This window comes from Lygodium microphyllum, chromosome 2 (genome assembly GCF_053477565.2).
Source record: "Lygodium microphyllum isolate KBCC chromosome 2, Lygodium_microphyllum_v1.1.10, whole genome shotgun sequence".
Lineage (NCBI taxonomy): Eukaryota > Viridiplantae > Streptophyta > Polypodiopsida > Schizaeales > Lygodiaceae > Lygodium > Lygodium microphyllum.
Genome location: NC_141136.1, coordinates 125001520 through 125019457, shown reverse-complemented (window position 1 = coordinate 125019457; position 17938 = coordinate 125001520). Strand labels below are relative to the sequence as shown.

The 17938-nt window shown below is 40.4% G+C and overlaps 1 protein-coding gene across 1 annotated transcript; it reads right to left on the bottom strand.

Annotated features, from left to right (window-relative positions):
• Nucleotides 1-300: 300 nt before the first annotated feature.
• LOC148040279 (hydroxycinnamoyltransferase-like) lies at nt 301-3499 on the bottom strand. The gene is made up of 2 exons (XM_087698087.1): nt 2535-3499; nt 301-1856 (listed from the first exon to the last, which is right to left on the bottom strand). Exons 1-2 carry the CDS (start codon nt 2967-2969, stop codon nt 903-905), a joined length of 1389 nt encoding a protein of 462 aa, XP_087554213.1. The 5' UTR covers nt 2970-3499; the 3' UTR covers nt 301-902.
• Between the last annotated feature and the right edge of the window lie 14439 nt (nt 3500-17938).

Below are 17938 nucleotides of genomic sequence, written 5' to 3'. Positions count from 1 at the left end.
CCCAAAGGATGATACGCTTGTGGGGTTTGATGGATATAAATCAGACGTTCATGAGTGCTTGACAGCATGCATGATCAAAGTGGGAGAAGGACAAGAAGGGTATGAGAAGATTGTTAGTGCATTTCAAAATTGTGTTATTGGTGGGCATGCAAGAGTTTTTCTTGCAAACCCTTTGCATGATGCTCTCCCTCGCTTGGTCCTAGTTCTTCATTGTACTTGCAATTGGTTTGATGCAATTTTTGTTCGCAAGCAATGGGCCCACAGTTGGCCCAATCATTGGACATGCATCCGACGCTGATAGTCGATGATGAAAGTTGATGCTTTTAGATTATGTAGACAAGTTTGGCAGTAGATTTAGACTCAAGTGGGATGGATGGCCACTCTCAGGAAAACTTTCAAAAAATGAAGTTTATGGGCTTCATGACCAAGACTTTGTACACAATGGGAAAAAGTTAGTCAATGTTCTTGATAAGCCTAAGCATTAGTTGTCTATTGGTGATGTTTGGATCACCCTAAATCATGTTCTCATCGTGTATGATGCTGTGTGAGTGAGAGTGTATTTACAAAAGCTTTCACTTTCAGACCAAACCATAGCAAGGAAAGTAAAGCTGTAGATACCGACAACAAGGAGGAGAATGCTTTAAGGGGACTGGCTATGGAATCGGATGATTCAGATCCAACCTGGTCCAGGCAACTTATAGAGTTGACAAATTATGGATTGTATGAAATAATGTCAATAGGAAGGACATATAAAGGGTATGCATGGATATAGGAAGGGATGTGTACGAGACCAGGTTAGTCCCTGTGGGGGCAACGGTAGAGGTGACAAGGGTGCATTGAGCCCATAGTCGAGAAGATGATCAGGTGAGAAGGGTGTATTGACGCTATAGCCGAGAAGGTGATCAGGTATAGACGAGAGGGGGGAGGGGGTCAGAAGGATCGAGGTCGCGAGAGAAGAAGCGGGCATGGGTGGAGGAGCTGAGGCCGACGAAGACGTCGATGCTGCCAGGGCGAGAGAGGTTAGGGTACCACGTAATCTCGCCCTCGCGCCACTCCCATGGCGGCCGGACGGCAGCGGGGGCCCCCCACCCGAAGTCACAGTCCTTCACCGGGAAGCGGCTCCCGTTCCTGATGTTGGACAGCATCACGATCCCCTGCAGCAGCTTCCGCATGTCCATGTTTTCCCTCGCGATGAGAGCTTTCTTGATGTACCTGTCGTCCATGCTCCGCACGCAGGCCCGTATCTTGGTGGCCGTCTCGCCCAGCCTCTCTCTCGTCAGCTCCCCTGCTGTGCTTGCCACCGTCGATCCGACGACGGCATTACCGTAGTAGGACGGCGTCAGAGCCGGCACCATGCGAGCCCTTATGTCCACCGGTATGCGGAAGTCCACCCTCACCCTCTCGTTCCACGCCTGCGCCAGCGTTATCCTCCGCCATAGATACGCCCCCAGCGCCTCGAAGGTGGTGAACCCACCCTGCTGATCCGCCCCGCACTCCTTCCGCAGCTTCTCTATCATTTCCTTGTCGAAGTGGACAATCGTCTGGTGCAGGTCCTCCGGCGGGAGGCACATCATATCTGTGATCTTCCTCTCCTCATCCTCGCCTGCTGTCGACGGGTCCATGTCGCCATTGTACAGCACGACATCCTCCTGCGACAGCTTCTGCTCGGTGGGCACCTTGTTGAGAAGGAAGGTATCGGGCCTCACGAGGGTCCTGTGGTGGAAGGGATGCGTCGAGATGGGCTGATTGGCGCAGACCTGCGCCAGCGACTGGACGAAGTGCCAGAAGGAGTAGCCGTCGGCCGCGACGTGGCTGATGGCTATGCCGAGAGTGATGCCCCCGACAAAGGATGTGATCTGCAGTACATCAGAGACGCTTAATGTCAGGAATGTCTCAGTGCAAATTCATATGCTACGTGCGCCTGCAGCAATGATGTGCGATAAGTATAAGACAAAAGCAATTACAACGAGTTATATGTGCAAGACTACCATTTAATCAAGCTGAGACAGTAGCGACGATGGAGTCATGGACAACCGTATATATGCATGTGTAGCTATACCGGAATGAAAGATACATAAGAAGAAAGACGAGACCAGGATCACGTGAGCAGGTGCAAAATGATACATGGAATGGACTTCCGCATTTCATGTGCGACGATATAAATTAGGTGCGAGCTGCTAGCATCTCTGAGACACAAGAGTAACATCAGCAACTAATCAATGACACGGACAAGGAAAAGGTAAAATCAGGTTGAGCCGGAATTTAACGACATGCAACAGGGACGATGATACGTGCAAGGAGTGGCTTTAAGGCACGGATAGTCCAGCAATGAATTAATGGACACACAAGGAGTGAATCGACGATGCAAAAGGAACAAAGATCTTATGATAGAGAAGCTGGAGAGAGTGCAACGATACAACATGAGGTACAGCACGAGGAACAGATCCAACTATATATATATACATATATATATATATATATATATTATATGTCAGCTATGATAGACGAGTATATTGATGCAATGACGGGTTAACCTGAATGGAGACAAGTGGGTCTTCGATGTGGTCACTGTAATCACGGCTATCGAGGCCGACCAACTGACGGAAGAGGGGACGCATGCGGTAGTGATCCTTGATGAAGTCGTCGAAGGGGAGGTCGGACTCGGCCTGGACGACCTCGACGCCGGCGTCGTTGCAGTCGAGGGCGAAGCGGCCGTTGTCGTCGACGAGGCGACCTGCGAGGGGGTAGAACTCGACAAGGGCGGTGGCGAGGCCGGCCTTGATGGCGGCCGCGGCCTCGGTCGCGCTCTCGGGCCCCGGAAAGAACAGGACTGTCCTGCCTGGTCGCGCGTACTTGAGATTCTGGTCAATCCCGCTCAGGTACAACACCTGCGGCCGCGTCGGTTTGGCCGGCTTCACCATCGAGTACACTGCGGCCTGCACTCGCGCAGCGTCCTTATGCATCGCCATGCCAATCAATTTCTAGTCACCCCAGCTTACCCTAATTACTAACTTATGGTAGCTTCCACTCGCTCCTGCTTTGTTACTGTGCAAGGCAACAGACTATATATTACCCACGTCGCTGCTGCCGCTTCTCCTATTGCCCGCGCACACGAGCAACTCGTAATAAAACGAGCTAGCCTTTGTTGCCCACGAACGTTGGATTTCTGCGCACATGCGATAAGAGGAAAAGGTGCTCGATTGTTCGAAGCGGTGGGCCCTTGGCGATTGTCGGATACTAATTATAGCTTGTCGTCGCTAGTCCCAGTGCGTCCGAGTAGCAGGCTAATACAGCCTGTCACGCCTTCTCCCAAGTCCTACAGGCTACACTCACTACAGTTTCATATGCTGCTACACTCACTACAGTTTCATATGCTGTTGAGAGCATCGTCCGACGTCGAGCACTGATACCTAGTGAGAATCTTCCCGTCCCCCCACCCTCTCTTTCTCTCTCTCTCACTCCCCCTCCCTCTCGGTCGCCTTGCAACCTGCAAGTTGCGTTGCTATAATTTTTATCTGCTGTCCAGACGGATCTCTTGCTCTCAATATATTGTCGTGGCTGCCACCCTCTCATTCGTATCTCGTGGGCTATGATGACATTCACTCACCATTTAATGTGTCTATTTGCGTTTTCGTTCTTTTCAAAGCCAAGACTCAAAAGGCATTAATGTTGACAACGTGTAATGTTGACAACGTACAGGTCTTTCTTTCCTAACTTCTAGTCCTACGATTAATATGCATACACGTTCCTATCTTCTAGTCCTACGATTGGTAAGCTGGGGAACCCTTCAAATTTGAGGCTTGATAATTTGGATGCAAGCTAAGTAATACCCACTTCCAACAAAAATGGCCACTAACATCAAGCTTAGAACAAGCTTAATATACGTGTTGTGAACCACACCTCTTTCTACTTTAATTTTACACAACTCTACAAGTGACACAAAACCAAAGAAAGTGGCACAAAGAGATGAGTTGTGTTGTTAAAATACGCTTCTAGAATTCTCACAATACGAAACAAAAGGGACACAAATAGTGATACAAAGAGTGATGCATTCTTTTGTTGATGCACGACTCTAGAGTTCTCACAAAAACTAATGAAAGGGACACAAATAGTGATGTGGATATATTGACTACATAAGAGCTTTATTTTCATAGAATTGGCATCTCATAAGCAAGCCAAGTTGGTTTGATTGATATATTGATTATAGAAGACGACTTTTGCTTACTTGTAACTTCACACTTCACAAGCCAATGTATGTTTGCAAAAAGTAGCAAATATAAACAACCTTCCTCAATTATCTACAAACTTTTTTTCCTAAAATGTCATGGCATACTCATGCACGTCCCCTAGAATTAGCATAAGTCTTGTATTAGGAGAGCTAAATTTGTAGAAATGTGTTTCATATAAGAATATAAATTTTTGTATCATGGATGCATGTTTATCAATGAAATTTCTTTTAGGCATTTGTCCTAGATACAAGCTAAGAGTTGAAAAATGAAAAATTACAAGGAAGTTTTTGTGTTTAGAAAGTCAATTTTATAGTAATTATTGAAAAATGATTTAATAGAATATTTGAATATAAAATTTTGAAGGAACTTTAGAACACTCCAGGATATTTATCACAAATACTTTGAATATACATCGAGTAAATATCTTATGACGTAGGTATTCCATTTGTTGGACAAAAGCTCTCAACTATTTGAAGTTGTTGAGTTAGGGGTATATATGAAACTAGTACTACTTTTATAGCTTTCTTGATGTTTTTGTCTCCTAAAATCACCAAGTGATGAAATAATGTCATCTAAATTTTTCACCATAAATGCTCATCACGAATTGATTAATGCTATAACTTTAAACAATATATGTGCAACAAACTACTCCAACGTAGGTTTGAGACCACATGAGCATGATTATGCATTCCTATGACAAATGATAAGAGCAACTTAGTCCTAGTGGTTACTCTAGCCTAAAAGTGACAAGCACATCTTTTTATAAAAAAAGAAAAGTACTTCTAGCAATTGCCAAGTAGGTAGGAATGGTGACATCCACCTCCTTTGCTTAAAGGAGCCTCTCCAACTAGGAGCCATTCATCACCTACTACAAAATCACAATGGTTAACTTGAAGCTCACCAAGGAACAAAGAGGTGGAGGAGAAAAGGAGGAGACTACCTCACATGTCGATGATGATTAAGTCTCCCCACCTACCACAACCCCTTATACTCTTATACTCCTAGCCACACATATGGCTTCTCTGCAAACTCAACAAGCTCATCTCCACAAACTCACCTTTATTCACACCTAAGTGCAAGGGAAATAGGGCTATGCATGAAATAGATCAATCTTGGTGACTTAAAGTGTTGGCCACCAAAATCACCTCATCATGACATTATGTGCCATTATTGGCATAGCTCATGAATGTGAACTCAATCTCCATTTGAGTAATAGATTACCATCCTCTGAACCTTTGTTGAGTCCAAGTATTAGCTACTGAGATAACCCTTTTGACTCAGACACAAATGTAATTTTGAGTTGACATTTATATGTGGATTGGGAAGGCTTTGACTAAAGCTTAATTAACATGCCAGGAAGAAGGGTCTTCATTGGATGAGGATTTTTTTGCATTGAGCTTCTAATAGTGTAAATTTTCATCATTGGACTTTCTTTTTTTTATAGAACATTGGTTGCTATTGCCAAGGAGCATCCGACTCACTAGATGGTCAATTCATTTTTATTTCAACCTTTAGAAACACAACTATTCCCCAAGTAACCCAGAGGTAATATAGCATGGTACTTCTTGTGACTATTTAGCATATTGGAAGGCTTAAACCCTAACTTCCATAAAACCTTGAGATAATGGTTATTCTTAAGTTCTAAAAATTGGGTTGAAGTGAGCTTCATTTTCTTGGTGTCTTGCATGCCTTGAAACTACAACTACTATAATAATTGAGTCCAAGAGCAAGCTAACCATCTCATGAGGAAGGGAGAGACTAGATACTAAGATAGAATGGAAGCAAAGGTGTGGAGAGGTGCTGCACAAAAGTGGGTGTGTTTGAGTATGTGATGATGCTAACATTTATCCTCATCACAACAATGCAAAGCCTTCTCATGTAAACTTATGCATGCTTCTAAACATACACAAGAGTTTCAAATATTAACACATGCTTAAGTACATGTATAGATGTGCAAAATTTGATTACATCTCCACTACATTACAAATTGCGATTGTAACCTTATTGTTCATGTATTTTCATACACATTTAACAATGACATGTCTAAAAACTAGTTTGATAGCACGTTTATAAGATTGTGTGCATGTTTATGAGCAAGTTTACATAAATGTATTTGTAAATATTTTTCAATTAGGATCTTTGACAAGTGCATTTCTCCCCACATGTAATGGCCAAATGAAATGGGATTCAAATGAGCAAGTGATAATAAGAAAATGAAAGGTGCGAGTGAATCAATTTGAATTAAATTCTTGTTCTTCTTTCCCTTCTCTATTTTCTTCATGTTCTTCTCCTCTTCTTCTTAATTCCCTTCTCTATTTTCTTGTCCTCCTCCTCCTCCTCCTCTTCCTATTCTTCTTCTCCTTCTCCTTCTCCTTCTTTTTCTTCTTACTTCTCTACTTCTTTCTTTCCATAGTTATGTTAATTTAATTCTTTATTTTTGTTGTTTTTTTCAAATAGGAAAACAAGCAAGTAATCGTGTCGAGAGATAATCGCATTGTTAAATATGATGATACATAGTTATACTAGTTTAATTCTTTATGTTGTTTATTTCTTAAAATAGAAATAGCATGCAAAAACATTGTGGTAATCAATTAGAGAAACATGGAAACAATCATGTCCATAATTGCATTGAGAAACTATAAGATAATTGTGATGTTAAACAGATGAATATACTAATTCTATTATTTTTAAGATTAGATTTGAGTATGTTACAAAGGTAAACGTGTAGGTAATGGTAGAGTTCAATGTGCAAATAATCATGTAGATAATCACACAATTAATCATGTAGATTATAGTGAGTATATTAGTGTAGGTAATAACACATGCCAATCTGTTTTTACTTCTCTTGCTCATTGAAAATTTACATTTTGATCTCTATTCTGGTTGACCTTGAAAAGGTTTAACAAGTTAGATAAATGAATTGAAGCATATGTGTGAGCGTAATTACAGTTAAGCAATACATGGATGCATCGGAGCTCAACGTAAGTAGGAAAAGAGGATTGATTTTTTCTCCATCACTATAGATTGAGCACACAGATCTAGATTCAACATGTAAGACACTATGTTATCTATTCTTTAAAACTAATCCTTGTTTTTTATTATTATTTATTCTTATCATTCTTGATATGCATGTATCTTTAGAGCACGAGCAATGTCACTTAGGTTCATTATGGCTTAGGCATTTGTGCAAACATCACAATTCTTTCCTAACCCTCCCAAACTTGCCCTATCTTCAAGATTTTAGCAAAAACTTAGAAAAAAAACCAAGGGCTTATTGGTTCCAAAATTATGGATAGAACCTAGTTTTTTAAAACCATTGTTTAGTATGTTTATTTATGTGCTTATTTGACTATTTGCATATGTGTTTGCCAGTGCATGTGTATCATATATAAATAGATGCTTAGATTACCATGAAATCTACAAAGTAGTGCATTTATTAAGGTGCAAAATGTCACCTTTGCATGAAATAAGCATGATTTCAAACATAGGTTTTTGACTAATTTCTAATCATGATTATAGATTCATTTGTAAGTTTTTGGATCTAGGTCAAAAAATATCTCAATCTAGGCATCTATGGCCTAAATTCTTTCTAATGAGAGAAAGCCTTGCTCGTGGCCCAAAGGAGGAGAAGCGGGAGTTATTTGTTTATGAAGGCATTCCATTTATTGAGCCATTAAGCCAATATGCCTAGTGTCACCTAAGAGCCCATTACCCTACACTTGACCCAAGCAAAACTTGTTAGGAAACACGTTGATGTGAGTTATGAGTCAAGGGCTGATCTCAAAGTGACTTGTGGGAGTTTTTATTGTATGCTTTAAAACAATTTAACTAAACACATCAAAGGAAAACTCATAAAATCTTGGCAGTTATCTAGGAGAATTGACTTGTGTATATTTAATAAATGCTCACATACACAAAAAAGCCTCCTTGAACATTAACACACAGTGCTTGACAATTGAAAATGGAAACAATTTGATTGTGCACAATGATACCTCAACAAAAGGACTTGTGCATGGTTGTTGAAAGTAGCAATTGTATCCCTAGCAAAACCAAAGAAAACAAATGATTTAATAAGAACATGAGATCACGATGATGTGATTAAGTTTTTGCAGTCCCGAAAAAATAACTTGTCAACAACTCTTCAATTTTACATTAACAACAATAAAAATAACTTTAACCGAGTGAAACTTGCTATGGTGGGAAACTTAGAGGGATTTTTCAGTATTTCGAAGGGCCCACAAGGAATGTAGATAGTTCGGTGGGCCTGACGGTGTTAAGTGAGGAGTGATCGGGAACTAGCCTCACTCACAATCCAATAACGAGACGTTAAGGACCCTCCACTCACTTCTCTCAAACAAAAACACCAATCTGAATAACATGGGGAAAGGTTCCCCTAGCACTTCTCCTTCTCACCTTATATAGACTTTTCTTCTCAATTCATACGTAGTGCTTTTTAAAAGCCTTCTATGTTTCCAAGAAAGGTTTTCATGCCTTCCATGAGCTTTAAACATTGAAAAGCATTTAAAGCTCGGTAAACTCAAGAACTTATAACGTTAAAGCTTTTTAGCTTTTCATTCTCGCCACCTTCTGCGTTCATTTCGTCTGGAGCTTCACAAAAACATGCCGATAAACTGACAACTTTCGTGTCGTTGCCGGAATTGGTACCCGTAAAATAATGAGAATTCCTCGGAGGAAGCAGGAATGTGAAATATGGATAATGGAGATGTCATCGTTAATTTGTGGTGGTTTTAGTGATCAATGGCGCTGTTATTACTGGCACTGTTATCAATGGCGCTGTTATGTATGGTTGCTGTGGCCGTGGCGGAATCCTGTATCTTCGCTGAATTGAAACTTCCGACAACCATCAATTGTTGATGATCGAAACCACCCTGATCTTAATCTCTTCACACGATGTTTTGGAACATCGCCTCCACAATCAAACAAATAGACTGCCCCATCCAATGCCCACTATTTCTTTTCAATAATGGATGACGAGGTGCCCTAAGAAAACAAATTGCATTCCTCGATGGTCACCAAAATTGTCAGCTTCATAAATGTGCTTAGCAACTCCAATGTTTGAAGCCTCCCAAGTGCCACAAACCATCTTATGAAGGGTGAATATTATCCTCCCGAATTTCATGCATAGCATATCTGACATGTACCCTCCCATAACAAGACTTCAAAGTAGACTATACCCATTTCCATAAACCTTCAACCCATAAATATTGAGGGGCTGCACCTTTGAGGTTGTTAACCCAAAACCAGACAACAAGCCCAAATGATAATGAAGGTGATGCCATCAGAGATCCAAAAAACCAAACAAGAAAAACTTGATGTAAACTGAATGTTGCCAACAAGATGATCTTGGAGAATTTTCCCCTAAGTAAGATGAGGAAGTGTTAATATAAAAAGAGCCAGGATGTTGAATGATGCCTTCTTTTCACTTTCCCTAACTTCCAATAGCTGTGACATGATCCGTTGAGCCTTCAAAACCACTCTATTTTCTTTAAAAATACATACTTTGTCGCACTACAATGTATCCTACCAAAAATACTTTCTAAAATAGAACTTCATGTCCAACCAAACATGATTTGAGAAAATATGCAATGTGAGATCCATGCTTTGCAATCAAACAAGTGATGCTTCCATACAGAAAAATGAATAGTACATAGCCTATCTACATGTGCTCATGTGTCATGCAAAATGCAAACATAGTTCCTTGATTGGATTAAATCCTTAACCTCACCTCTCAACACTTAGCAAGAAATTATGGTAGTTCACTCCACCTACCAAAAATCTCACAATCACTCAGTAAAAGAATATATGGTCCTCATAATCTTAACTAAGAAAACAACTCATCTCACAATCGAAGGTGTCCTTTACGACTCTCAAACTCTACCAATCGCATTTTCCACTCAATTAGAGGTTCTTAACTTGATGATGAATATCCCAATTCTTGTTTTCGTGCTGCTACGCGCACATTGTGTGAAAAACTCTAGAGTGCGGGTTCCTTATAGATCTAGAGAGCCAATGCCACTTTAGACATTACTGTTAGTGTCCATGGTTCAAAAATATTATATTTTTGGACAATTTTTAGCCAATTTTTTATATTTTAGATATTATCTCTTATAAAAATCCATAAAGTTGTAGACAACTTCTAGATTAGGATATTATGTAAAAGAAAGCATGTAGCTTTTAGCTATTTTGAGAGGATTTTATGTAAAAAGAAATATTAGTGAAATTGTGTAATATGTGGTCGTTGTTTTTAGGCAATGAACATCACTCTGAAGTGGGAGATGAAGAGGGAGTAATCTGGCAGAATTCTGGCCTAGTATTTTACCCCTCCTTTCAGAGCCAATGGAAGCATCAGATTGGCGATCTGAGCAGCATAGAGGAAGGTATTATTTTATATACATTTTTGTCTACAAGAGTTTTTTCTTCTCATAATGCAAAAATAAACTGACAGGCTTCATCTCTGTTAGTATTCTTCTACATTTTCTATTTCTTTCTGTGAGTATTCTTCTACATCTTCTATTTCTTCGAACCCCTTCTCTTCCATCTACTCCTCTCCCTGAATCTCCCTTCACCCTGTTGTCTCTTACCCCCGTGGTAGACTTTCGACACCAAACGCACCAACACCGTGTTAGGAAGTTTATGCTATCATCAGAGGTGAATTTCGAAAGATATTTAGGCTGATTTGGGGCTAATATCTTAGGTCATATTCAAGGAATTAGCTACAACAATGTTATTTTAATTAATTTCTTACTCTACAGAAGGCATCTTGTCAGTAAACACAACATCAGCACGACTCGCAAAATAACTTTAATCTAATACATAATTTGCAATTTTTCTTCCAAGTACAAAAGCTTCAATGTCAATACCACTACAACAGAAATGAGGCATAGACGTGCAAAGTCGGGCGCGTCTATCATAGCGTCTATAGGCGCGTCTAAACGTGCGTGTAAATAGACGCGACTTTTGCGTCTATATATCCACGCAAATAGACGCGCTTATACACGCAAAAATAGACACACACGTCAAAATTCAAATCATACTAAATCATTTCTTTTCAAACTACGCCTTTCCTTTCCTACGTTTTTTGCGGTTCTGAAGCTTGAGTTTAGCCGACATGCAATCTCTTCATGCCTCACCTAGTCTTTTCATGACTCACCTCCTCATGACTCACCTCTTCTTTCATTTCAAACACACAAGAAGGGAAAAAGGAAAGCCAAGGAGAGGAAGAAAGAGAGAACAAGAGAGAGGAGAACAAGAAGAAGCAGCAAGCAAGCAAGCAAGCATCAAGGGAGGGTAACTTACCAAGGAGAAGCGCCACCACCCGCCACACCAAACACCCAAGGTGAGTCTCTCTCTCTCTCTCTCTCTCTCTCTTTCTTTCTATCTTCCTCTCTCTGCTCTGTCTGTGTATTTAGGATTTGTGATTCCATTATGTATTGCATTTTGTAAATCAATAATGACGATCGTCTGCTAAAATCAGCCGACCAAGCGCGTCTGATAGTGCGTCTACATCTCAGTGTAGATGCAGATATAGATACGGAAAACGTTTCTCTGGGGGCGCGTCTTTGAGTGCGTGTGCTCTGCAGTGTACACGCAAGGATACACGCGCTGACAGACGCACAGAGAGACGTAGGTATAGACGCGCACAGAGACACAGATATAGACGTTGTATGTAATATGTTTTATCTACACAGGGTAATATGATTTTTCTTGTGTAGATGTGGAATCATGGATCCTCCAGCATCCCATTCAACAAGGAGCAATTCATGGGGGAGATGACCAATTATCTTGGTCGCCCTCCCACTGCAGATGAGGTTTTCAGTGTGATGTCTGGGACACCTATCACATCTTTGCCTACACAGGGATCAGCTGAGGTACATGGATCGGCCGAGGCACGTACATCTGCAGAGGCACGTGTATCGAGTGAGGTAGAGGATAGTGCACAACGAGGGAGGAGGGAGAGTGGTGCGGGAGGACGAGGAGGTCGAGGGCTTTGTGGGGGTTGCCTAGGTGGTGGCTCTCAATCACCCTCACCGGAAAATGAGAGAGGTGAGCCTCCACAAATGTACTACTCTATCACTGATGTTGGTGGTATCTTGCATGACTTTGAGGAGAGGGAAGTGATAGCCTACTTGAGGAGTGTCGTGCATGCCACATACAAAGATTGCATGATTCCCTTCAAGCACCAAAAAAATGGTTTGTGGCAAGAGGTGCTGCGGGCAGTACATAAAAGGTACCCTAATCCCGAGAATTCACGATTCTCAGATGATTGGGGACGGTCAAAGGTGAGAGACGCGCTTCATAACAAGAGGTCTCACCTTATGACGCGCGCCAAGGAGTCATTACGGAGACAAGAGCAGGGGCGCCCTGGATATGGCCAACCACCCAATTGCCACCGCAAGGAGTGGAAAGAGGCCAAGAAGAGAGCAATGGAGAAAATGACAAGTCGCCAGCATGCAAAGGTGCGACGTATCCAAATGGCAACCATGGGATCGTCGCATTATGGATCGGGTGGCAGGGAGTCATGGGAGGCTAAGTTTGTAAGTATTATTTGATTTCTTTTTTTAAATTAAATTTTGTAATTTGTTTCATTTCATTATGTAGTGTGTTTTAATACGTTGTATGTTCAAATTTTTTTGTAGTTCCATATCGTTGGTAGGATGCCTACTCCTAGAGAGGTAGGCTACCATCGAGGTCATAACCGGGTGTCCACTTGGCAGCATTTTTACGAGGAGGGACTCATCACAGAGGAGCAATATAATCGCGCCATGAGGATTCCACCACCAGAAGAGGTATGTTTTATTTTTTACATGAAAAGTATAGATCAATATGATTTATTGTTTGTAATGGTATTTATATACTTTAATCCTTTGTGTAGGCGAACCCTGATACAGTTGAGGATAGCGAAGGGGGGACTAGCAGTAGCGGTGGCGACAACGGCAATGGCACAGGCAGCGGTGGTGGTAGCGATGATGATGCCTCTTCTGAGGAGATATAGAGGAGCCCCATGCATGCATGCCTCCCCTTGGCTTGTAATTTTCATTTTTGATATGTATTACTTTCAGCTAGTGCTTGCAATCATGACGTCATAAGCACTAGAACTCATAATGTAAAAACGTTTCATCTATATATATGAAATTTCGTGTGCTACATACATTGTTTTGTTTTCAGTATCCAATCTTCGAAATAATATTTCTCTGTTTTCCCTAAGTATACAATTTGATGTTGATGGGGGGGAAAAAAACCAGAGAGCATGCTCTTTGTTTTCCCTAAGTATACAATTTGATGCAAAGCCACATGCTCTCTGGTTTTTTTTTCATACCTCTGTTTTGCGCGTCTATCAGCGCGTCTAAATTGCAGGATAAATGCGCGTCTATTCTCGTCAAAAACTTTCAGAGTAAACGCAGTTTTAGACGCGTAGATACACGCATGTATAGACACACAATATGAATATATCCACTTTTTTATAAATATGATTATATATTTACGTAGCGCGTTTATACCTGTGTCTATAGGCGCATCTAAGTGTGCGTCTAGTTCTGCCTATAAGCGCGCTTTTAGACACGATTTTGTAGATGCGAAAATAGATGCGTTAATAAACGCGCCCGACTTTTTTTTTCACAATTCAAATATTGCGTCTACAAGCGCGTCTATGGAGCCTTTTTGTTGTAGTGCACCCTCGCAATGTGCAAATCGAGGCTCATAATATGATAGTTTAGCTCTTTTCTCCTTAGTCTTAAAATATTTTTCATCATAAATAACTCATAGAGGTGATATACATGTTCCTTAGAAATTATCAAAGGAGTAATAATTCTTACTAATGACTTGAAAAAAATCATCATCTTCTTTATCTTTGACCAGAGTGTGGCGAAGCAAAAATGCAAGTATTATGTGCCCCTATGGCATGGCAATGTTTATAGATCATTCATAGATGCTTTGAGTTGAATTAAGAGGAGCTTTTTCTCTTATTTCTTGGCTGTGGTAACTTGTCCTTATAAGGAACTCAATTTGAAGCTCTCTTGAAGCAAGTCTCTTTGCCCTATAAGCCTTGTAATTGACTCATAAGCTTTTGTCCCTAACAGTCTACATTGAATGTAATGATGCAAAGTTGATTCATGCTATGGCATCATGTATGAATGATGGGATGCAGAGTTGTTTATGATACATGACAGCGTATTTTACTTCATTTTATAATTTGTGATTGCTCTTGTAGTCAAGAAAATAAGCTTGATTTGAGTTAGAACTTATGAGATGATACTCTTGTGATCTTTGCTAAGAACATGTAGTTGGAAGCTCTATTAACATCTTCAAGAACTTGGCTTGAAACCTTCAACCCTTCTCTTATCTCTACTATCTCCAGAGTCTAAGCTCTTGAACCCCCATACATTCTTCTCTCTCAAACCCTTGTGATTGACCGTAAAGTACCTCTTAAACCTTTAAACATTCATTGTAATCTACTTATCTCTTGAAGACACATCTCTATCTATCTTATCTAGTTTTCTTGCCAAACCCTTGTGGTGACCTTCAACCCTACCCACTACGACATTGGTGAACCCGACATGAAGGTCAATGTAAGAGAACTCCAAGATGGGGGATTCTTCAGGAGATACTCTACAACAGTTGGTGTGTATATTGCAGCAAACTCAGCAACAACAAATCCAAATGTTACAATAACAACAACAAAGGCAAGACGAAGAAGACTTTGGCCTAATGACGAAGAAAAGTTTCACTGATTGGGTTGAGAAACCCAACAAAGGTTTAGCTACAACAGCTTTATACCATGAGTTTGAAAGTAAATTTGAACTTGATGCTGAAGACCAAAAAAGTATGGAAGGTCAGAAGATTGAATTATTTCTTAAGGCTACAGATCCCATTTTGCAAGAGAAGCTTGCTGATCGCCTAGAAGATGCTACCTCTGAATCAAGAGTCAAGACTGCATGGGCAGATATTACTGATGCAGTTAACATGATTGCTCAGAGAGAGCGGATGCGACTAAGATTGCGCTCTACTTCAACTTCAACAACTGCATTGATGGAGCTTGTTCCACCTTCAAAATCCCCTATTCCTTTGACTAATCAACTGACTTTTTCTTCTTTTGTTCCTTCTAAAAATGATGTCATGGATGAACTCATTAAAAGCATGCATGACCTTCATTAGAATCTTACAGAAATTAGTTCCAAGGTGGAGAAGCTGGATGTCAAAGCTAAAGAATGAGGATGATCATCAAATCAAAGACCCATGAGAGAAGGCTATAAGAGGTGTTGTATTTGGTGTGGCAGCCAACAATATGACAAGAGGGAGTGTTCTACCTTCCGTGAGACTGAAGCAAAAAAGCTCATCTTTTGGAAAGATGCAAAAATTCATGCACCTAAAACTAGTCTTCCACTGGACCCAAATTTTGGCAGTGGTGGAATAAAGAAAAGATTAGAAGATTTAGCTATGAAGAATGCCTACGCAACAATTAATATAGCTACCTATGGGCACAAATTGAGCCAACTAAATCAAATTTGAAAGCATATAAAGCTAATGTGCGATCTAAAGTATGGATGCATGCATTAGATCGAATGGAACGTGCCAAAGTAGCCAAAGATGATTTGAATAATGCTAGTTTGTGCATTCGAGAAATAACTGGTTGGAAAGAACTAGTAGATTCTTTTTCTACCCTTGCACATTTGGTTGACATCAATCATAAAGAAGTCTTTATTGAGGCCTTCCTCTTCTAGCCCTCCGAAACGGATAACTAGAAGAATGCCTGAACAACCAAAGGTTGTTGAAAATATAAACCCTGATCAAGAGATGGAAGATGCGCCACAAACAAAGAAGACCAAAGGAAATAAGAAAGGCAAGTAGCCATGCTACAAATTGCAGTCTGACAACATAGAATATGCAACTGATCTCAAACGAGTTCTAGAAGAATAAATTATGGGAAGTAAAATTGAGTTCACCTTAGGTAAAATTCTCGGAATTGCCAAACGTGAATTTCAGGATGTGATTATTAATGTAATCAAGAGAAAAAGACAATATGTTGATGGTGATGCTGAAGAAACAGTGTATGCTTTTTTGCAAGCTCTTCGAGTCTTTCTGCAGGATAAAGAGAAGCTGATTGCACAAGGAATTCAGCTTGAAGTAGTTAAAGAGTTAATTCTAGCAATTGAAGCTAAAGATAAAGAAACCATGAATGCAAAAATTAAATAACTGAAGGCTGAAAATGTAATGGTCAACAGGTCCAAACCAGTTGGGCAACCCACCTCTCTCAAAAATAAAGTCGTCTATAGCACATGCATGATGAGGAAGAAGCCCGATTCATTCCAAGTAGTCACTACTCACATCTCGGGGGGGGGGGGGGGGGGAGGGGGGGTCGGTCAACAATATGTAACTCTAGCACGTGAGTTCAAAATAAGGGTATTTAATATCCCTAGAATCTACATATTTACAAATACAAAAGGGTAAAAATTAAGGCCTAAAAGTTTTTATATAAAATATAACTTATAGAAACAAATTAATTGATAGTATGTCTCACCTTTGATAAGCAACCTCGTGCGTATTCCCACTCTTCTTGAGATATATTAATTTCCTCCTCTTTTTCCATTCTCTCAATTTCCTCATGTAACCAATCTATATTAATATGACGTGGGAGGCACATTTAGATGATCTGGAAATGAGACATTACGTCCATATCTGGTGTGAAATGCTTGTCTTTCACTTTTTCTTCTTGCCCTTGCTTCATTATATAGTGTCACCCATTTGCTCATTACATCACTATTGAGCACACAAAAACTATTTAACTTACGAAGTTCTTCTTTTGTTAGCACTGCCAGTGTGTCTGCAGGGATCCTCCATTTTCCATCACTTGAACGATGACTAGCATGCCATGACATGAGCTTTCCAATAGACTTACGCTTGAATATAAGTTGAATATGTGGAACAATGGGAAAATGTCGCAAATTCTTACGAGGCACATCCATTGACTTCATCTCCACTTCGTATCTTGATTCGCCACAAACAGGATACTCTCGTGCGAACTCATGAATCCCACGAAATAAGACACAATCATGGATACATGCATGGATCTTGACATAATCAAGGCCTCCCAGAGATGTCAGGTAATGTCTTGCTTGCTCTCTCTTAGTTGGCAATTTGTTTCCTTTTGGAAGCATTTGTGATAATAAATTACATATATTTTTAAAAGCGAGTTAAAAAACTACCAACATATATTTGTGTCTGATTTCAAAATAGAACAATTAATATTATGATTCATAAGCCAAATTGAATTGATACCTACTTCAATAACGCATTCAAACTGACATTACTCCATCCATAAATTATTTGCAAGTTAAGTATCTCGAGGGACACGCGAAGAATGGAGTACGTACAACCTTCATACAACGGAGTAGATAACGCTACGTATAGTGGATCATCTGGCTTTGTAGAGTGACCTTCTCCCTTAACCGGTTGCGAAAATAGATGGTGTACCATGTTGTCTAAAATCTCATCCTCTACAACTTGATGGGGCATTTCATGAGTGCTACTATCATGGTCGTCACTCTCCACTCTTCTTAAAGACATTGCCTCCTCGCGTCAACATTTTGCAGCCTCTCAACGCCCGGGAGGGAGCATCTGAGGATGTGGCACCGCATCCTGCTCAACCACAAAAGGGAGTTTCATGTACGTTGATATATATTGAGTAACATAGA

Excerpts from the sequence above, each read along its gene's own strand:
- LOC148040279 (XM_087698087.1), bottom strand. The coding sequence starts at position 2,969 with ATGGCGATGCATAAGGACGCTGCGCGAGTGCAGGCCGCAGTGTACTCG. Across the intron at positions 1,857-2,534 it reads ACCCACTTGTCTCCATTCAG|ATCACATCCTTTGTCGGGGG; the intron begins GTTAACCCGTCA and ends GATGTACTGCAG.